The 16138-nt window shown below is 51.2% G+C and overlaps 1 protein-coding gene across 1 annotated transcript in view; it reads left to right on the forward strand.

Moving 5' to 3' along the window:
• The window catches only part of SZT2 (SZT2 subunit of KICSTOR complex), a 51933-nt gene that overhangs the window by 17298 nt on the left and 18497 nt on the right, over window positions 1-16138 (forward strand). The window contains 36 exon segments of the mRNA XM_032695769.1: window positions 998-1193; window positions 1579-1597; window positions 1599-1640; window positions 1642-1720; window positions 1723-1755; window positions 1758-1803; window positions 2207-2285; window positions 2627-2724; window positions 2910-3078; window positions 3555-3669; window positions 4003-4116; window positions 4610-4807; window positions 4929-5041; window positions 5505-5646; window positions 6172-6330; window positions 6986-7190; window positions 7402-7514; window positions 7962-8220; window positions 9565-9730; window positions 9813-9905; window positions 10084-10165; window positions 10304-10585; window positions 10931-11069; window positions 11336-11452; window positions 11558-11621; window positions 11989-12174; window positions 12245-12586; window positions 12708-12897; window positions 13300-13374; window positions 13567-13705; window positions 13938-14055; window positions 14297-14426; window positions 14542-14694; window positions 14808-14910; window positions 15285-15402; window positions 15620-15731. Coding sequence (XP_032551660.1) covers window positions 998-1193; window positions 1579-1597; window positions 1599-1640; window positions 1642-1720; window positions 1723-1755; window positions 1758-1803; window positions 2207-2285; window positions 2627-2724; window positions 2910-3078; window positions 3555-3669; window positions 4003-4116; window positions 4610-4807; window positions 4929-5041; window positions 5505-5646; window positions 6172-6330; window positions 6986-7190; window positions 7402-7514; window positions 7962-8220; window positions 9565-9730; window positions 9813-9905; window positions 10084-10165; window positions 10304-10585; window positions 10931-11069; window positions 11336-11452; window positions 11558-11621; window positions 11989-12174; window positions 12245-12586; window positions 12708-12897; window positions 13300-13374; window positions 13567-13705; window positions 13938-14055; window positions 14297-14426; window positions 14542-14694; window positions 14808-14910; window positions 15285-15402; window positions 15620-15731 — 4788 coding nt within the window.

Below are 16138 nucleotides of genomic sequence, written 5' to 3' on the forward strand. Positions count from 1 at the left end.
AACCTTGTGCTTGGGTGACACCTAAGCAGCACATGGTGGCTGGAAGCCAGTATTGATAACTGCAGAATAGCGCACCTTGGATTCGAGAGCTTAAACACCATCAGTGATCCTGTGATATCAATATGAAACCATGAAGGGGACCAAGTGTCAGCATAGTACGGAAAAGAAGTCTGTTCAACGTTTGGATTGGGGGACACCCCTTTCCTCACAAAAGACATAGTAATGATGGGGAAAGTTACTGAAATAATTAGTGTTGAGGAAGGAGGTGAGAGCTGCTGTTCTTGGTTTGCCTACAATGGTAATAGAAATTGAAACAAGTTGAACAAATATTGTGAAAAGAAACCTAACCATGGAAATTTCAAAGAAAACACTGGGCTGTTGTGAGAATCAGGTGCTGGTGTGGGTAGAACCATATTCAGAGCTGCTAAAAGCTAAAAGAGTAATCAGGAAGTCATTGTGAAAATATATTGGACAAAATAACCTAAAAAATAACCTAAGCTCCTGAAACCTTTTACCATGGGGGTTTGACACATGAATGTGATCGTGGGGGAATACATAAGACAGAACCAGACTGTTTCCTACAGCTGATACGGACTAGTTACATTTACTGTAGGCTGTTGAGGAGAGAGAAGAATGAGAGTGGGTGCTCGGACTGCTTCTGTGGAGGAGCTGGCATGCAATTAATTTGTTTTTCATCTGAGTTTTGAAAGGCAATTTCTTCAGCATTGAAATCATCTTTGGGGTTTTTTGACCTTTCTTCTGCTTTTAAATATACTTGTAGTTGTTAAATATGGACCAAAAAAGCCTTGTGTCATCTTGGTCTTGCTAATGCCTCAGAACTAAAATGACCTTTAACTCCTGCTGTCCTGTATATTCAAGGATTGTTCTATTCTTTTTAGTCAGGCTCTTGTTCTGGATGCTTATTTTGAGTAGCTTATGTCTCCAGACAAAGTTGGTCACATTTACCTTTTTGCTTTTGCCATGACAGATAGGGAAGAGTTACGGGACCGAATCTTGCAGCTGCGCTTTCCCCACAGGGTCCAGAGCAAAGAGGCAACTCCAAAAGCAAAGAGGAAAATGTTTGGCAGTAGTTCTCCCTCCAAGTCTCCACCTGTGGCTGGAGCCCAGTCAGCCCTCTCGGACAGACCCTGCCTTGTTGTGCTGCACAAACCGTTGGAGAAGCTGCTTATCAGGTAGTGATGGAGATCCAGGCCGTCAGCACAGTCTTCTTCCACTGGGAAGTGGGAAAGGGGAGGGTCTGTGGATGGTGCTGCCAGTTTTAGGGTGAGAGTGCTGTGAAGTTGGTGCTTGTTGTGGTGGGTTTGTGTTGTGTGGCTGTGACTTGCAGCAGGGGTTATTGCTGGACTGACTGATTTGTTACTCCTCATTAAATATGACGTAGAAGTAAATTTAGTTACTGCTGTCTGAGCAGGATCCTGTGCTGGGCCAACCATGTTCTGCTGCTGGAGGGCTCTGTCCTGGGCCCAGCAAGTGGATCTAGACAGCTCTGACCCTGAGTAGAAAAAAAAAAAAAGGATTTTTTTCCATCTCAGCACGCTACACTTCTGCCTCATCCAGGTATGAGAAGCTGCCTTCCTGACTATCGAGCCCCCTTCATTCTCAACCTGGAGCACCCCCCAAGTGTCTGGCCCACTCACTATGGTGGCCAATCGTACTGCCTCTTCCACCCTGGCCTCACTATCCCGGTACTTCTACCACCAGCGTGGATCTGGAGTGTCCAGTCAGGGCTGGCACCGCTGTGCCCATCACTGCTGTGGCCCAGCTGCTTTCCACACTCACAGAGTAAGTTGCACGCCTGAACAGGAGTCCTTTCTCCAGCTAGTCCAGGGGATGCAGGTAAAGCAAGTTGGATCTGAGGCCTTATTATAGAGAACCCCTTTGCAGAGTGTTTGGTCCTGAACACGGCTTCTAGAGCTACCTGGGTCAATGCTTTACCCAGCTGCAGTTGAGGAAAACGAAAGTCCTGGAAAACATGCGAAGGGGCACGAGGAGTTACTGTGCCTGGAATATGCTGATCTTCACACGGGCTGTCCTGTGTGGTGTCTCATCTCCTCATTCCCTGTGTGTAGCTCCCTGTCTTGGGAAGGAGGGTGTTATGGGGGTGAAGGTACAGTCAGTCTTGTATTTAAAAGCTTGCAGTATGGGTGGAGAAGTCCTCCAGCTCTGACTGCCTCTCTGTTGCAAGGGTTCGTCTGTCAGAGGGTTTCCACTTTGCATCCAGCGGGGATGGAATTATCAACATGGTGCTGGAGTTGCCCATACAGGTGAGCATGGCTGCTGTGGACACAGTCCTTCATTGCTGGTTCTGGGGTGGATTCACCTTCCTGTGACAGGATTTATCACCTACTTCTAGCACACACCCTTATATGTATAGGGATAGAGTAAAGCAGATTGTGGGTTGGGCATTTTCCTGTCTTCATCTGCAGTTAAAGAGCTGCTCTGCTGGTAGGGATGTGCTGTGCTGGAGGAATTCTTGGGGCTGGGACAGGCTCCCTCTCTCCACCAGTGCTGGTGGAGCTGGATGATGGGCCTGTGTTGTCTTAGAGGGTACTGGGTAGGTTGATCTGTTGCCGGTGGCCAGGCTCATGCGGTGTCTCCCCTCCAGATTGATGGCTCCAGTGAGAGCAGCAGTGACAGGGAGAAGCACACCTGTGTCGTCCAATACATTCTCTTCCCACCCCACTCCACTTCCACCAAAGACAGGTGAGACTGTTCTGCTCCCAGGGAGGGTTGGCAGTGGAGTCATGGCTCCAGACTTGCCTTTATCTAGTACAGATAACTAGTTGTCATGGACTGATCACCAGTTAGCTGGGGCTTTGCCTGCAAACCTGCAGTGGGCTGCTGGCTCTGTGCCATCTCACAGGACTTGCCTTTTGTCTTTCCTCCAGCTTTTCCACAGATGATGACAATGATACAGAGGTAGAGGCCATTGAGGTGGACACAGAACTGAACCTGGTCACTGAGTGCTGGGTAGAGCCACAGAGTGGCCACGTCCACAGTACTGCTGAGAACTGGAAGCACCTCCATGGCTTACCCTACCAGAAAATTCCTAAAGCGGTGAGTCCCTGAAAGGGGAGGGGCATGGACTCTTTTGTGGAGGGAGGAGGGTTCATTGTGAGTGCACCACAGCACTGCAGGTTGAATGTTGAGGGCCAGAAGAGATGGGAGTGCTGTTCACAGAAGAGCTTGACATTTCTAAAAGAGGAACGAGCCACTGGACATAAAAAGTTTCTGTATTGCAAGCCAGTGGATGCAATGCTGTTTTGGGATAGCTGGAAAAATACAAATTATTTTGTGAAGAGTGGAACAAGCTGGACCAGAGCAGCGACTGCAGGCAGTCCTGCTAACATTCCTCCTGAGCAAGGTGAAAACAGGCTAAAGGACTGGTGGAGAAGGAGGGAGCAATGAGTGAGAATAGGGCAAGTCAGGGGCAGGATTATGGGTCTTTCCTCTCCTTGCTTTTAGACTGTTGTCTCCTGCATTGGGGGTAATAATTCTGCTGCATACAGCTGAGCCTTGACTGCTTATTACAGCTCTATCCCCGGGACCTTGCGTGCATTGCCACCATGCTGACCTTCGAGTACATCAGCCAGTTGTGCCAGAACAAGGAGTGGGTCTGCCCTCCTTCAGACGCCAAAGCTGCTGAAGGTGAGTCCAGCATCCATGTCCTAGCAAGTTCCATGGAGCAAAGATAGCAAGGCCCTGAATGTCTCAGGGCCTGTAGAGGTTTCTGGAAGGCGGAACAGGTATTTTGACAGCTTTTTAGACTGTGATGGCAGTGGGTCACTTTGTTACACTTGTGCTAATCTGCCAGAGAAATGACTTCATCCTGGGAAGGACAAAAGTACTGAGGCTTTCTGCCTGGGCTGGAGAGGTGACGAGGTGACCCTGCTTTAGCAGAGCTTGGTCCAGATGACCTTCCCTGGGAGGCAGGGATATGTTGTGCCCACAGGCATGTTACATTCCCACTTGTTGTTGCAGATCCAGACATGGGGCCTGGTTTTCGAGTGCATGAGATCCCATTCCAGTTCAACCTCATGAAGCTGTTGCCCAGGTGCCAGCAGGTTGAAATGTTCTTCCTAATGCTGACAAAAGGTAGGTGTCTCTTCACCTGCTGCCTCCCCTTGTCCTCCCTCTGTGGCTATGGGCACCCTGCTCCATGTGCTTGTCTCTCTGGGCAGTAGGTGGGAGCACTGCCATGGCTCTTTCAGTAGCTCAGTGCTGTTCTTCCTGACTCTGCAGCCCCAGGGCTGCCCAGCTGTATTGCTGTATTTCATGGGATGATAATTTGGAGGAGTTGCTTTTGAAAACATTAAACCTAGACAGTTACTCTGTGGTGGTAGCTTCTTGTCTGTACCCCCAGCATCTCCAGAATATTTGTAGTAGCAGGGTGAGTCAGTGCAGGGTAACTAATGATGCTGAAACTCCAGGGCCTCCTCAACACCCTCCAAGTCAGCCATGCAAAGATGCTGGTGGAAACTCCTGTTTGGAAGTGTTGCTTTGCAAAGGGCTGTCTCCCGGGGTCCTGGGCAGGTGGTGCCTGTGGAGATGCTGTCTCTGAAGCTGCCGTGGTTCTGTTTTGGAGCAGAGAATGAGGAGGTGACCAAGGACTCTTCGTTTGTGCCCAATGAAATGCTACTAAACCTCTTCCATGGCTGCCTGCAGCATGACCTCAGTGACCGGGAGATCCCCATGGCTGATGCTGATCATGTGGCTTTCATGGAGCAGGTTCTGCAACGGGATCGTGATGGCCATCAACCCCCCTTCACGCTCCCTGTGATCAGAGGTAAGGACCAGGGGTGTGACAGCAGTGACACCAGGAGCTGTGAGGTGTTTCAGGAGCCTATCTTTCAAATCTCATCCTCAGCTGGTGTTTCTCAGGTTGCTTTCTCTGTGCTCCATTTCAGAAGAAACCCTGAAAGCTTCCGGGACCCTGGAGCAGCAGGATGCTTCTGCATCCTGTCATCTTGTTGGCAACAGTGGCACCAGGGATATGACTGGCTCCACAAGTACTCTGCAGGTACTGCTGTGCTGCTCTCCTTCTCCTGAACCCCTTCAGAATGCAAGGCAGCAGCTGTTAAAGAGTAGGAGAGTTAGAAGGGCTGAGAAAGATTGAAAGGTGGCTGGTTTTCCTGACGTTTGGCAGCAGTTTAAGCTGGAGCCTGTGGCTGAAGTCAAGCAGGAATCTGGAAGGTGTGTGGATAGTTACACTCACCATTGGCCTAGCCTGTTACAGCTGTGCCTGTTACTGATGCTGTGCCACACATTGCTCAGAAACTGTGGGCAGTCACTGCCTGGAGGTCAGAACCAGCCCCAGCAAGGCTGGCTAAGATATCTTAATTGTGCTGTTCTTCCTGGAGCCAGGCTGCTCCTGGAATGTGCAAGGCTGACCTTTCAGCACTGTGCCAGCCAGTGCTCATGGAAGAACTTGCTCTGTGTAGTTGCTGTGTGCTGAGTTTATCCAACTTCTGCTCTTTCCTCAGAGCCTTGGCAACACAGAGCTGCCTGAGGATGACGTGACACTGAGTGACACGACGGGGCCTTTTCCCCCTCAGTGGCGATGTTATGCCAAGCTGGTCAACCCACAGCATGTGTTCCTGACCTTCTTGCCAGCCACCTTCTCAGGTGAGGCAGCCTGTTGTGGGGAGCAAGAGGAGGCAACAGTGCCAAGCACCTCCTCAGGAAAACTGCAAAAGCAGAATCAACTCTTGTAGGATGGAGAGAAAACTGAACAGCGGAGTTCAGATCCAGTCTTTTTGCACCATATGGCCAAGAATAGAATAATGCCAAGTGCTGAATGTCCTGCTCTTCTCTCCTTGGACATGGTGCTGCCCTCATAAGGTTTTTGGGTGGTGTTGAGTTGTTCGCTGGCTGCAACCATCGGATTGGTTTTCCAAGGGGGTTGTTAATGAATGGAGTAAGGGGACTGCTAATGGCATGGTCAGGGAGAGTCCCTGCTTCTGGGTGTTGGCACTGGTCTAGCTTCCCCTGAGCCACTGGTGAAGGCTGCTAGGCTCTAGTGGAAGTAGTCTGTGAAGCTGCTTCTACACACAGAGAGGTAGCAGGGACATCTGCTGTCTTGGGAATGTAGATTGAGGGATTAAACTGTTCTCACTGGACAGAGGGTGATTTTATTTTGTTTTCTTCCAGATGTACAGAAGCTGATGGCTTGTGGGTTGGACAAACCTCCAAAAGATGAGAGTCGATCTGGAGAGGACCCTCTGGGACCTGTCTGTGCAGAGCGAGTCAGGGCTGAAGAAGGGGATGCTGCAGTGCCATTGCCTACTCTCAGCATAACACCAGCCCATGGTACCAACAGCACCTTGTTAAACTATTATAACCTTGCTATTCTTGAGCATACTGTTGAACAGATAGAGGTAGGAGGAATCTGTCAGCTCCTGCCTGGCAGTCAGCAGAGTCAGGACAAGGGGCACAGTGATGTTCATGGGGGGAGGAAGGAGTGTAATGTGAGTTGAGTGCCTATGGCCCAAGGTTGGTTCCCAGTGGGCAAGGAGGTTGCAAGTAGATAGAAGCTTCTAGGAAAGGCAGTGCTGGGCTGCACTGGAAAGTCAGTGACTCTCATGTCATGATCCAGACCGGCATTGTCAGTAGCACATTGTCTTAGGGAGAAGGGCACAGGTCTGAGTTTTGTATGGGATTTTATTGCACAGCCCCTGGTGCAAGTCAACCAGGCCTGAAATGGGGATAGAGGGTTGTGCTGCTGCAGGAGGTAGTGGTGGTGATGGTGAACAGTTATGGCTGTGAAGAAGGGGATCAGGGTGACCAAAGCACTGGGTTGAGTGGCTGGGTGCTGAGTGAAGGAGAAGGGCTCCTGAGGTTTGAGTGGTGAGAAGCTTGAAAAACCAATACCTTCCTGTAGGTGCTTCTGTGAAGGCTGTGACGCCTCAGACCAGGAGCAAGGAGCCCATCAAACGCCCTTATCTGAGGACTGTTTCTTTTGCAGAAGGGAGCCGTGAGCCTGGAGAGCAGAGTGGCCCCTCACGGAGAGATGTGCATATCTCCTTCTGTCGCCAGAGCTCGCAGTCTGAGCTGGGCGACTGCCGCCGGTTTCGCTGCCCCATTTACATCTACAGCTGCTCTTTGGAGCTCTTACGAGAGCAACTTGTCAGCCCCCGGGCACACCGTCCTCCTCGGGACATCTTTTTCAGGTAATACCAACTATACTTGATTCCTGGACAAGAAAAGAGGAGTTTTCCCTGACAAGAGGCTGGCTCTAGTCCTGCCTTGTTCTCTTGGCTTGGCCTCTCTGCCTTGTAGCAGCCTGTGCGTGCCCTCAGGCCCTGCTTTGCTGGTATTAGAGCTATTTGTAGTCTAAAATGTGCTTCATTGGCACTAGAGGCTGTGGTTTATCTTTTCCAGGTCCCAGTCTCTGGAACGTCCTCCAACTGCTGCTTGGCTGGACCACAAGCACAAGGAGTTGGTGAGTTACTGCACACTGCTGCAGGAGCACTCCCACCAGTGCTACGTGAAAGGTGAGCAGTGGTGCGGTGGGACCTGAGGCAGGCTTGGGTTTGGGGCTGGACCCTGGATCTGCTTTTAAGAAAACAACATCTCATTTTCCTTGTGATCTTACATCGAGCAAAGGGAGGAGTTGTGGGACTGATGTCCCACCAGGAGGGATTTAAAGATGCCTCTGTGCATTCCCTATGGGCCTTGCAGAGGCTGTTCCCAAACCTATGGAGTGCTGTAATGGGGAATCCCTTCTTTGATGCTTTCCTCTCACCTTCAGGGTGACAGATCCCCTGGGCACTCTGGCATCACCCAAGCCCAGACTAACACGTAGCATTAGATGCCCCAGTTGACTCCTGTCTCCCAGCACCTGCACTGACTCCACTCTGTGCTGGGACTTGGTGAAGATCCGTATGTGGCTGTTGCCTGACTCCCATTGTCTCACATCAAGCACCGTGTTTGACCTGTAGGGCTGTTCAAGAGCCTTCAGCAGTCACACAGCATCAGCTCCCAGGACCTGCTTACTGCCATGGACTACTGTGAGGAGCTGCTCCAAGAGATCGATATCACCAACTTCCTGCTGACGGTGTGCAGCCATGTCCGCTCATTCCGAGAGAGCCACCAGCATTTCCATGCACACTCCAAGACAACCAGCTTCCAAGTGGGCAGCATAGAGCAAGAAGAGGAACAGAGCTCTAGGGAACGAGGTGTCTTGGTCTCTGAGTCAAGGTAAGGGCACAGTTCTGTTCTTAGCATTGGGCCAGGACAGATCTTTCTTCAAGCATCTTTTAACACCTGCTAGAAGGAATGCTGTAGGGCAGAGTCTAACAGAGCCACATGGAAGAGCAGATATTTCCATTGAGATACCCACCTCCTATGGTGTCCACTAGGACTTCCTATTTTTTATAATCTCTGGTGACATCCATACTTTCACTTTCTCTTATCATCCAGGCTCATTACTGTCCCATCTGGCCCCAGCTGGAGGGCAGTTTGTCTGCAAGTAAGTCTTAGACTTGTTTCTGGAGAAATTATGCATTTCCTATTGCTTGACTCATTTGAGTTTGATGTTGACTCTGATGAAAATGACACCTTTGTTATCTTTTTCTAATTAATAGTGTCACTATTTTTAATTAAAAAAATGCACAAGAGAAATACCAAGGCAGAATCGAAATATGCTTCATGATAAACTTCTGCCTTTCTATTCCTTGTGGTATTCATGAGCTTTGTATCACCTCTGGAAACTTAAGGAGGGAAAAAAGTGTCTTAGTGTCTGTCAAAGAAACACTTTGGCCCTTTGTCCTCTGCACAGTTCCTTTATGTGCATTCGCTAGCATTTGTTGGGAATCCCCAATCCTATTTCTTCTTATACTGTACATGGTTTTGAAGAACATTCAGTGTTTGAAAAGTCAGATGACTTCTTCAAATGCTACTTTCCCTAAGAAAAACTGTGAGAACTTTTTTGTGTGTGTCAGATACTACAAATCACCTATCCCAATGCAGGTTATATAAACTTTACTGAAGGATGTACAGCCTGTGATGTGTTGCACCCAGATCTGCCATCTTTACCACTGATTTGGCTACCTGGGAAGTACTTTGACCAGTTGACATCCCACTCCTTAGATTGCTTTTTATGAGTTTAAGGGACTGATTCTGCCATGAAGCTGCTGAGTGACAATAGGCCTGAACTTTGTGCTCCTCTCTGTGCTGCCAAGACACTGGGTGCTGGCACAGTGGTACTTGCTGTGAGGTGCCCTGGACTGGGTGTTGGTAGTTCGGATTGCTGCAGGGCTGTCCCTGTGCTCAGCCATGTGTCTCTGTTTCCCAGGGAGGGTGTGTAGTGTGGTGTACAGACATGGCAGTGGGATCAGCATGGTTAAGCTACCTCAGACCTGTCTTCAGACAGCCTGAGCCCTCATCTGGGCATGTGGGTGTCAGGTTTTCTGGGGCTGTGGGATTGGCTGGTGAGTCACATCGTGTTAACACAGGTGAGGTTTGGGTATCTGTGAGGTGGATGCTTGCAGGATAGTCTGGTTTCTCAGTTTGGCCTGTCTGACCTGTCCACAATCCTGTCAGTGTGGAAATGGAGGACTACAGTGAGCAGGACTCCCATAACGTTGCAAGCCCCACGGAGGAGCCAAAGAGCAGTGTGGGCACCAGCTGCTGTTCAGAGTTTCCCCTCTCGCTGCTGGAAATTGGACAGCCCTGCCAGGCACACCCAGACTTGCATAAAATTATCCAGGTGAGGAATGTGCAAGCTTGACCTGGCTCCAGCAGGAGGGTAGAGTAGGATGTCTGCTTCACACTTGGGATTTCTCTTTTAGGAAAAATTCCTGGAAATTGGAAGTTTACATTTCAAGCCAGTGCCATCAAATCCTCACTATTTCTTCTATTGCCCACCATCAGCCAAGAAAGAGGTAGGCATGGTGCTGCCCTGGCAGGCACCTAGTCCTTGTGGAGTAGCTTTGCTTGGTGTCAGTTCTGGATTTGAGGCTGGCAGATCCATGGGTAGACTTAGTCTGTGGGGTGCCCATCAACAACCTGCTTCACTGCCTGGCATGGTTCTACTATCTGCCCTTTCTCTCTCTATCTCAGGAAGAGGCATCTCGGGATCAGGCGGACAGGAAAGGCAGTGAGGACATGGAGGGATCAGAGGCAGAACTGGCAGCTGAAGAAGGTAAAATTTGCTTGCTCTGTCTTGGAGAAGAAAACGTCTGTAGTCTTGCTGTGGTGGTGCCTTTCAGAGCTAGGCTGTGTCTGGTGGGGTCTCTGGAGATGTGGACCTGGTTTGCTAACAGGGAACCTGTATCAGCAGGAACTGTGTCTGGATGCTGCATTGCCACAGAGAGTGACCCAGAGCTGGAGGTGGAGTACCGTGAGAAGCTGGAGCACGAGTTCCCAGACACAGATTCCCTCTCAGACTCCAACACAGTGAACCAGGATGATGACTCCTTCAGCGTGCTGGGAGGGGACTCACTCAATGAGCAGGAGTTCCTGGAGCAGGAGATGCCCCCTCTCTTTGTGCACCTGACCTGCTCAGTGAAGCTGCGTAGCCAGCACAGCTCCATGCCCGTGCAGTCCCTGCCAACTTGTCTAGGTAAGAGCAATCCTTGGGGCTTCTTTCAGGTTCCTGCTGGGTGAGCAGTCCGTGGAACAAACATGCTGTGTCCTAATCAACAGTCACTCTGAACCAGCCCTCCCTGTGTAGAGCCCCAGGGGTCTGCCAGCATCAGACAAGGGCTTTTCCACCAGGTCTCACACTTGCTGTGTGGGATTGGTGATGGAGGGTTGAAAGGATCATGGAAGATGGTGGCCTTTTGGAGCCTGTCCGGGTGTGTGGGACAGCCACCTCTTGCAGTCTCTGTTCTTGCCACCAGGCTGTGTATGTGTGTAAGCAGAGATGTTTGTTGCTTGAGTCCCTTGGTCTGTGATCTCTCCTCAGGGGAAGTTCTGGGCTGCCTGGAAAGCTGCCAGGGCTTGAACACCATTGATCTGGGGGACCTCTGTGTGACCCTGGACATCTTTGTGCTGACGCTGCCCCTGGAGATAGAAGTTGTGAACACAGACATTCTCCACAACAGGTAGGTGGAAAGAGGCCAAGTCACTCACCCACCCTCTGCCTTCCCTTCCCAGAAGGCCATTCTTGGCTCGTTTCCATATGCTGAGACTCATGATTCTCCTCACAGAGCCTGCCACAGCCTTAAGAAAACTAAACCTTTTTCAAGATAGGCTCACCTTCTGTAGAGATCTCTTTTCCCCTCTCTGGAGCCAGTTTATCTAGTTCTATGTCTGTTTATCCTCTCTGGCTCAAAAGCTGGTGCTCAGCCTGCTCTCTCTCGTGTGACAGATGCACCTCGGAGAGCAGCGTGTCCTTCACACGCTCTCCAGGGCAGCCATCCTCTTTCCGCTCAGATGAGGATATCATGCACAACTTGGAACGGCTCCCGTCCACCGGAGATGAGAGGTATGGCACTGCAGGTGTGGTGAGCCCCTCACAGGTTCCCTTTGCTGCCTGTGGTGTCTGCATGAATCAGAGTGACTGGTTGATTCTTCATCTCCTCTCTCCTAGGCACCCTGCCCTTTCCAACCTCCCTGGAGTGCACAGGCAGGCTATAGAAGCCACAATGAATGAGGTAAGACAGACTTGCCTCCTTCTTGCTTCCAGCTGGAGCAATGTGGCCACAGCACACAGCTGCTGTTCCACACTTCCTAGCCTGCTCCAAGCTGCAGCCTGTCAGCAGAACTGACTATTAGCCTGTCACACAGGCTGTTAGCCTTGTGCACCCCAAAAGTGTGGGCTTACCCTGATGAAATTCTTACTGCAGTTGGGGTGGGACAAGCAGAGATCTCTTCTAAATGCCTTTTCTTAGGTATATTCAGGAGATGAGGGATGTGGGTGATGAGAGAGGCTGCCTTCATCCTGTTGGGGCTTGTATGAGAATTGGGGCAGCCTTGCAGATGCAGGTCACCTAGGTCTTCCTGTGTCCTTGCTCTGCTCAGATTCGCTGGCTCCTGGACGATGAGATCGTGTCGGCGCTGCGTCACTCACAGGTCATCAGCACCTCCATCCTGCACCGGGTGGCCACCCACATCTATAACTCCAAGGGCCGGCCCAGCTGCCACAGTGAGGTTGTGCTGCTCCAGTTTGTCTTTGGGCCTGAGCACTCTCTGGAGAAGTTCAAGGAGGTAAAGAGAAAGCCCTGAGGCAGCGTCATACACTTTGCTGGCAGGATGCTTATTCTTCCCTGTATTGCAGGAGTTCAGAAGAATGGCTCTGCCAGGCTACATGCTTAACGCAGAGGGCAACGACTACCACTACATCTCCATCAGCCGCCTGCACTCCAGGAGGGCAGCTCCAGACCCTTCAGGGTCACCCTGCTTGCAACAGCCAGCTGAAGGGCAGCCCAGGACAGCCCTGGGCCAGGCAGGCCAGGAGGGGAGCAGTGAAACAGAGGCAGAGGGCTCCGAGCTGTTACACCACACAGGCTGTGTCCTCCCAGAAGAAGCCCGGGGTCTCTGGGAGTGGCCAGAGAGTGAGACACGCACTGTGCCAGACACAGGAAACCCTGCAGGTGGAGGCAGCCACACACAGAGTGAGGTGAGAAGTACTGGATGGTCTGTAGGTGGGAAGGTGTGGGACACTGGTAACAGAAGGTAGGAGGATGCAGGAGGGTGATGGGACTTTTTTTAGCGCCTGTTTTTCTGGTCATTTTATGCAGGTTCCAGGAGACATGCTGAGACTTGAACAAAACAGAGCACCAGGCCATGACTCCCTGGAAGAGGCAGCTCCAGAGACAACCATACAGTCATTGCCATCCTCATCCTCTGAAAAGGGAAACAGTGAGAAATCACCATTGGTGACGCCATCTGCAGCAAGCCTGACTGACTCTGTGACACAGGGCAGGGAAGGTAGGAGCTGCAAACATGGGCAGGACGTACCTCAGCCTTAGAAACTTTTAAGGGAAGAGCCCAGTTCTGGCTGTGGCATACATAATGTGACTGCTACTCCTGTTCCAGTCCCTAAATACCAGAATTGGTACCCAGGACTGTTGGTCTCCTCCTTGCCAGGATGCTGGCAATTCACTGCTTAACAGCACCTGGGGTACTAGACTGTGCTGCTGCACTGATATCCCTAATGACATGCAGTTCCTGGTGACTTCAGTGATGGCTGTGAGAGCCCCACTCCCCAGCACTGCCTCCCCATGGCCGGCACTGCCTGATTGTCCTGTGGTGTGATGTTTCTCCAGCACATGGGACGTGTGAGGGGGCTTAGCAAATACTTCCATGATCAAACCCCTGTTCCCCTTGCAGGCTCCAGCAAGCAGCGTCCCAGCCGCGTGCAGAGCCTCGTGTCAAGCCAGGGCAGCATGGACTCTGACCATCTGGGTGAGTCTGGTGGGCCAGGGGCAACCAACAGTGTGCAGCCAGACACTGGTAGTGACACAGGAATGTGGGGGTGCGGTGGGACTGTGCGCCTGAGCTGGGGTGAGTCCTGAGGGCAGGGCTTGTGAGTGGCTGTGGTGCACAAGGAGGAGGCTGGTTTGCCAGGCCTGGGACTGAAGTGAGGACACCTTGCAGGTTATGACGGGGGAAGCAGTGACTCAGAGTATGAGGAAGCGTTGATGAGTGACCAGGAGCCCAGGTGTCCCCTTATGCCGGATTTCTGGCTCATCATAAAAATCCACCAGGACCGAGTGGAGGTGTATTACCACACACGGTAAGGAAGGTCCCCTGTCTGACACTGCCTCTCTGTACTGTGGCCTTGTGGCCGCTCACTCATCTCTGGACAGGAATATCCTCCCTGCCCAGTGTGAGTGGGAAGATGCAGGACTAGACTATGTAAGGGGAAAACTGCTACTCTTTCCCACTGTGTTCCTGCTCCCACCACACAGGAGTAGGCACTGTCCAGGTGCCCTGCTGACCCCATTCTCCCTTTCTTCATAAAGCAGCCTGAGTGTGGAGAAGGCAGCATCAGCAGAGTCAGAAGAGGAGCAACCAGGGGAGTGCCAGAGTCTCAACCAAGTGGTGGTAAAGAAGATCAGTGAAATCTGCAGGGTTGTCAATCAGGTAACAAATCTGCAGGGGGCACAAACAGAGCTGCCAGTCATGAGATGGCTTAAATTAGGAGGGACCTCTGCAAGTTGTCTGGTCTGGGCTCAACTCGAAGGAGGTCCTGGGGAGCCAGTTCAACTGGTGAAGCCCCAGGTTGTGAGTCAAAGGAAAAGAGATTCGGTCTGGCCCTAAGCCCTTCTTGCTGTCTTCTGTGGCTGTGCAAGCAACAGAACCAATCTTTCCTCATCCTTTGCAGCGCTTGCTGCTTCAGGACCTGCATGACAGCCACATATGCAACTCATTACTGGTGGCAGAAAGTGAGGAGGATATCTGGAAGAGTGAAACACCCTATACTTCATACAGGCAGCGCGTCATGCCCACAGATGGTATGAATATTCCCTTGGCCATGTCTCAGTGGCAGTGCTACTGCCTGCCCATGGGTGCCTAAGAAGATGTCAGCTTCCATACTATGACCCCAGCTATGTCCTGTGTTCTTTATAGATTACTCTGTAGAGGAGAGCTACCAGCCTCGGGACTACCTGGCTGCCACCATGCAGTTCATGCCAGGGCACTTTGCTTGTGACGTGGTGTGGAGCACACTCATCCACGTGCATTCACGCCTCAAAATGGGCCCCAACATGGGGGTCTCGCGAGGTACGTACAGCCCAGGTTCCCTCTCGTTTTGCATGTCAAGAGTCTGGCTTCTGGCTGGATTGGCACAACAGAGAAGGGTATGTGGGATAGCTAATGTCCCACGTTGCCCACAGCTATCCAGGCACTTCGCTCGGTGCTCAACGCCTTCTCTGTGGTGAACAGGAAGAATATGTTTGTCTACCAGGAACGTGCCACTAAATCTGTTTTCTACCTCCGGTAAGAAGCCAACGTGACTTGTTGGCCTGACCCTCCTGCTGTGTGTGTTACACCAGACCGAGAGCTCCTTGGGGCAGAAAGTGTCTGCCCAGCCTCAGGGACCATGTTGTGACCCAAGCAGCAAATATCTCGTTTCTGATGAGTCAGTCACATCAAACCAGGCCCTTCTTGCTCTCCCTGTGCTAAGTCATGACATTGAAGGGGAAAAGATGGTTTTTTTGAAGGAGCCAGAGAGCAGTTTTGCCACTCCATATCCTAAGGACTAGTCTCCAGAAAGTGCACAGGGGAGAGCAAGGAAGATGCAGATCTTCTGTGGATGTATGATGCTGTTGTCTTTGGGAATGGAGGCTGACATGCCCTTCTCCTGTATTCAGACTGACTGAAACCACCAACAGTGGGAAGGTGTGGGAAGCAGAGAGCAGCCTTAGTCCAGCATCTCGCTCGCTGGCACTGACACGCAGCCAGGAGCCCATTTACACTGAGGATCTAATGGTGAGTCTGCTGCTCTCTGGGAGTGCATGAGGGTGCTCATGGTCATGGGAGGGGAGGGAACTCAGTAGCTCCAGGAACCCAGATTATATGTAGGATAAAACTTATATTGTAGATTTGTGGAGTGGGGCAGCAGTGAGTGGCTTCTGCCTGACCTTGCTGACAACCTGGGACAGTGATGGATCTAGAATTCATGTGGAAACTGGTTTTGCTTCTCCAGGGTTCTCGTTCCTCTCTGGACACAGCCTCGTGCCGTAGTGTGGACTCTGCCCGCCCTGTGGGACAGATAGACAGGCACATCCAGCTGATGGTCCATGGTGTTGCCCCAGCAGGTATGTGTAAGAGAACCTGGCAGCAGATGGGCTGTGCTGATGTAAAGCAGAGGAATAGAGCTCTGCTTCCTGTCCTCTTTGCTTGAAGAACAGAGGAAGTATCTCTCTCCTGAACATACTGCTCTTCCTTAGCCCAGAGCTGCTCTCTGTTCTGTGTTGGTGAAAATGAATGAAACCTCCTGCAGACTAGGTAGCTTATGCCAACTTTCCCTATGCAGGAGTGCATGTCTTTGCCTACTTCACCAGCAGTCTTTTATGGTCATGAACCAATAGAAAAAGATGTCTGAAGAAATTGATGGTGGGGAAAGTCATGTTCGCTGTGGGAAGAGAGTGTGAGGGTGGTACATCCTGAATAGGGAGGGAGGGATGGCTCTGGCCATTCTTACTGGATGAGGTGAAAAAGCTAC

Source organism: Chiroxiphia lanceolata, chromosome 9 (genome assembly GCF_009829145.1).
Source record: "Chiroxiphia lanceolata isolate bChiLan1 chromosome 9, bChiLan1.pri, whole genome shotgun sequence".
Classification (NCBI taxonomy): Eukaryota; Metazoa; Chordata; class Aves; order Passeriformes; family Pipridae; genus Chiroxiphia; species Chiroxiphia lanceolata.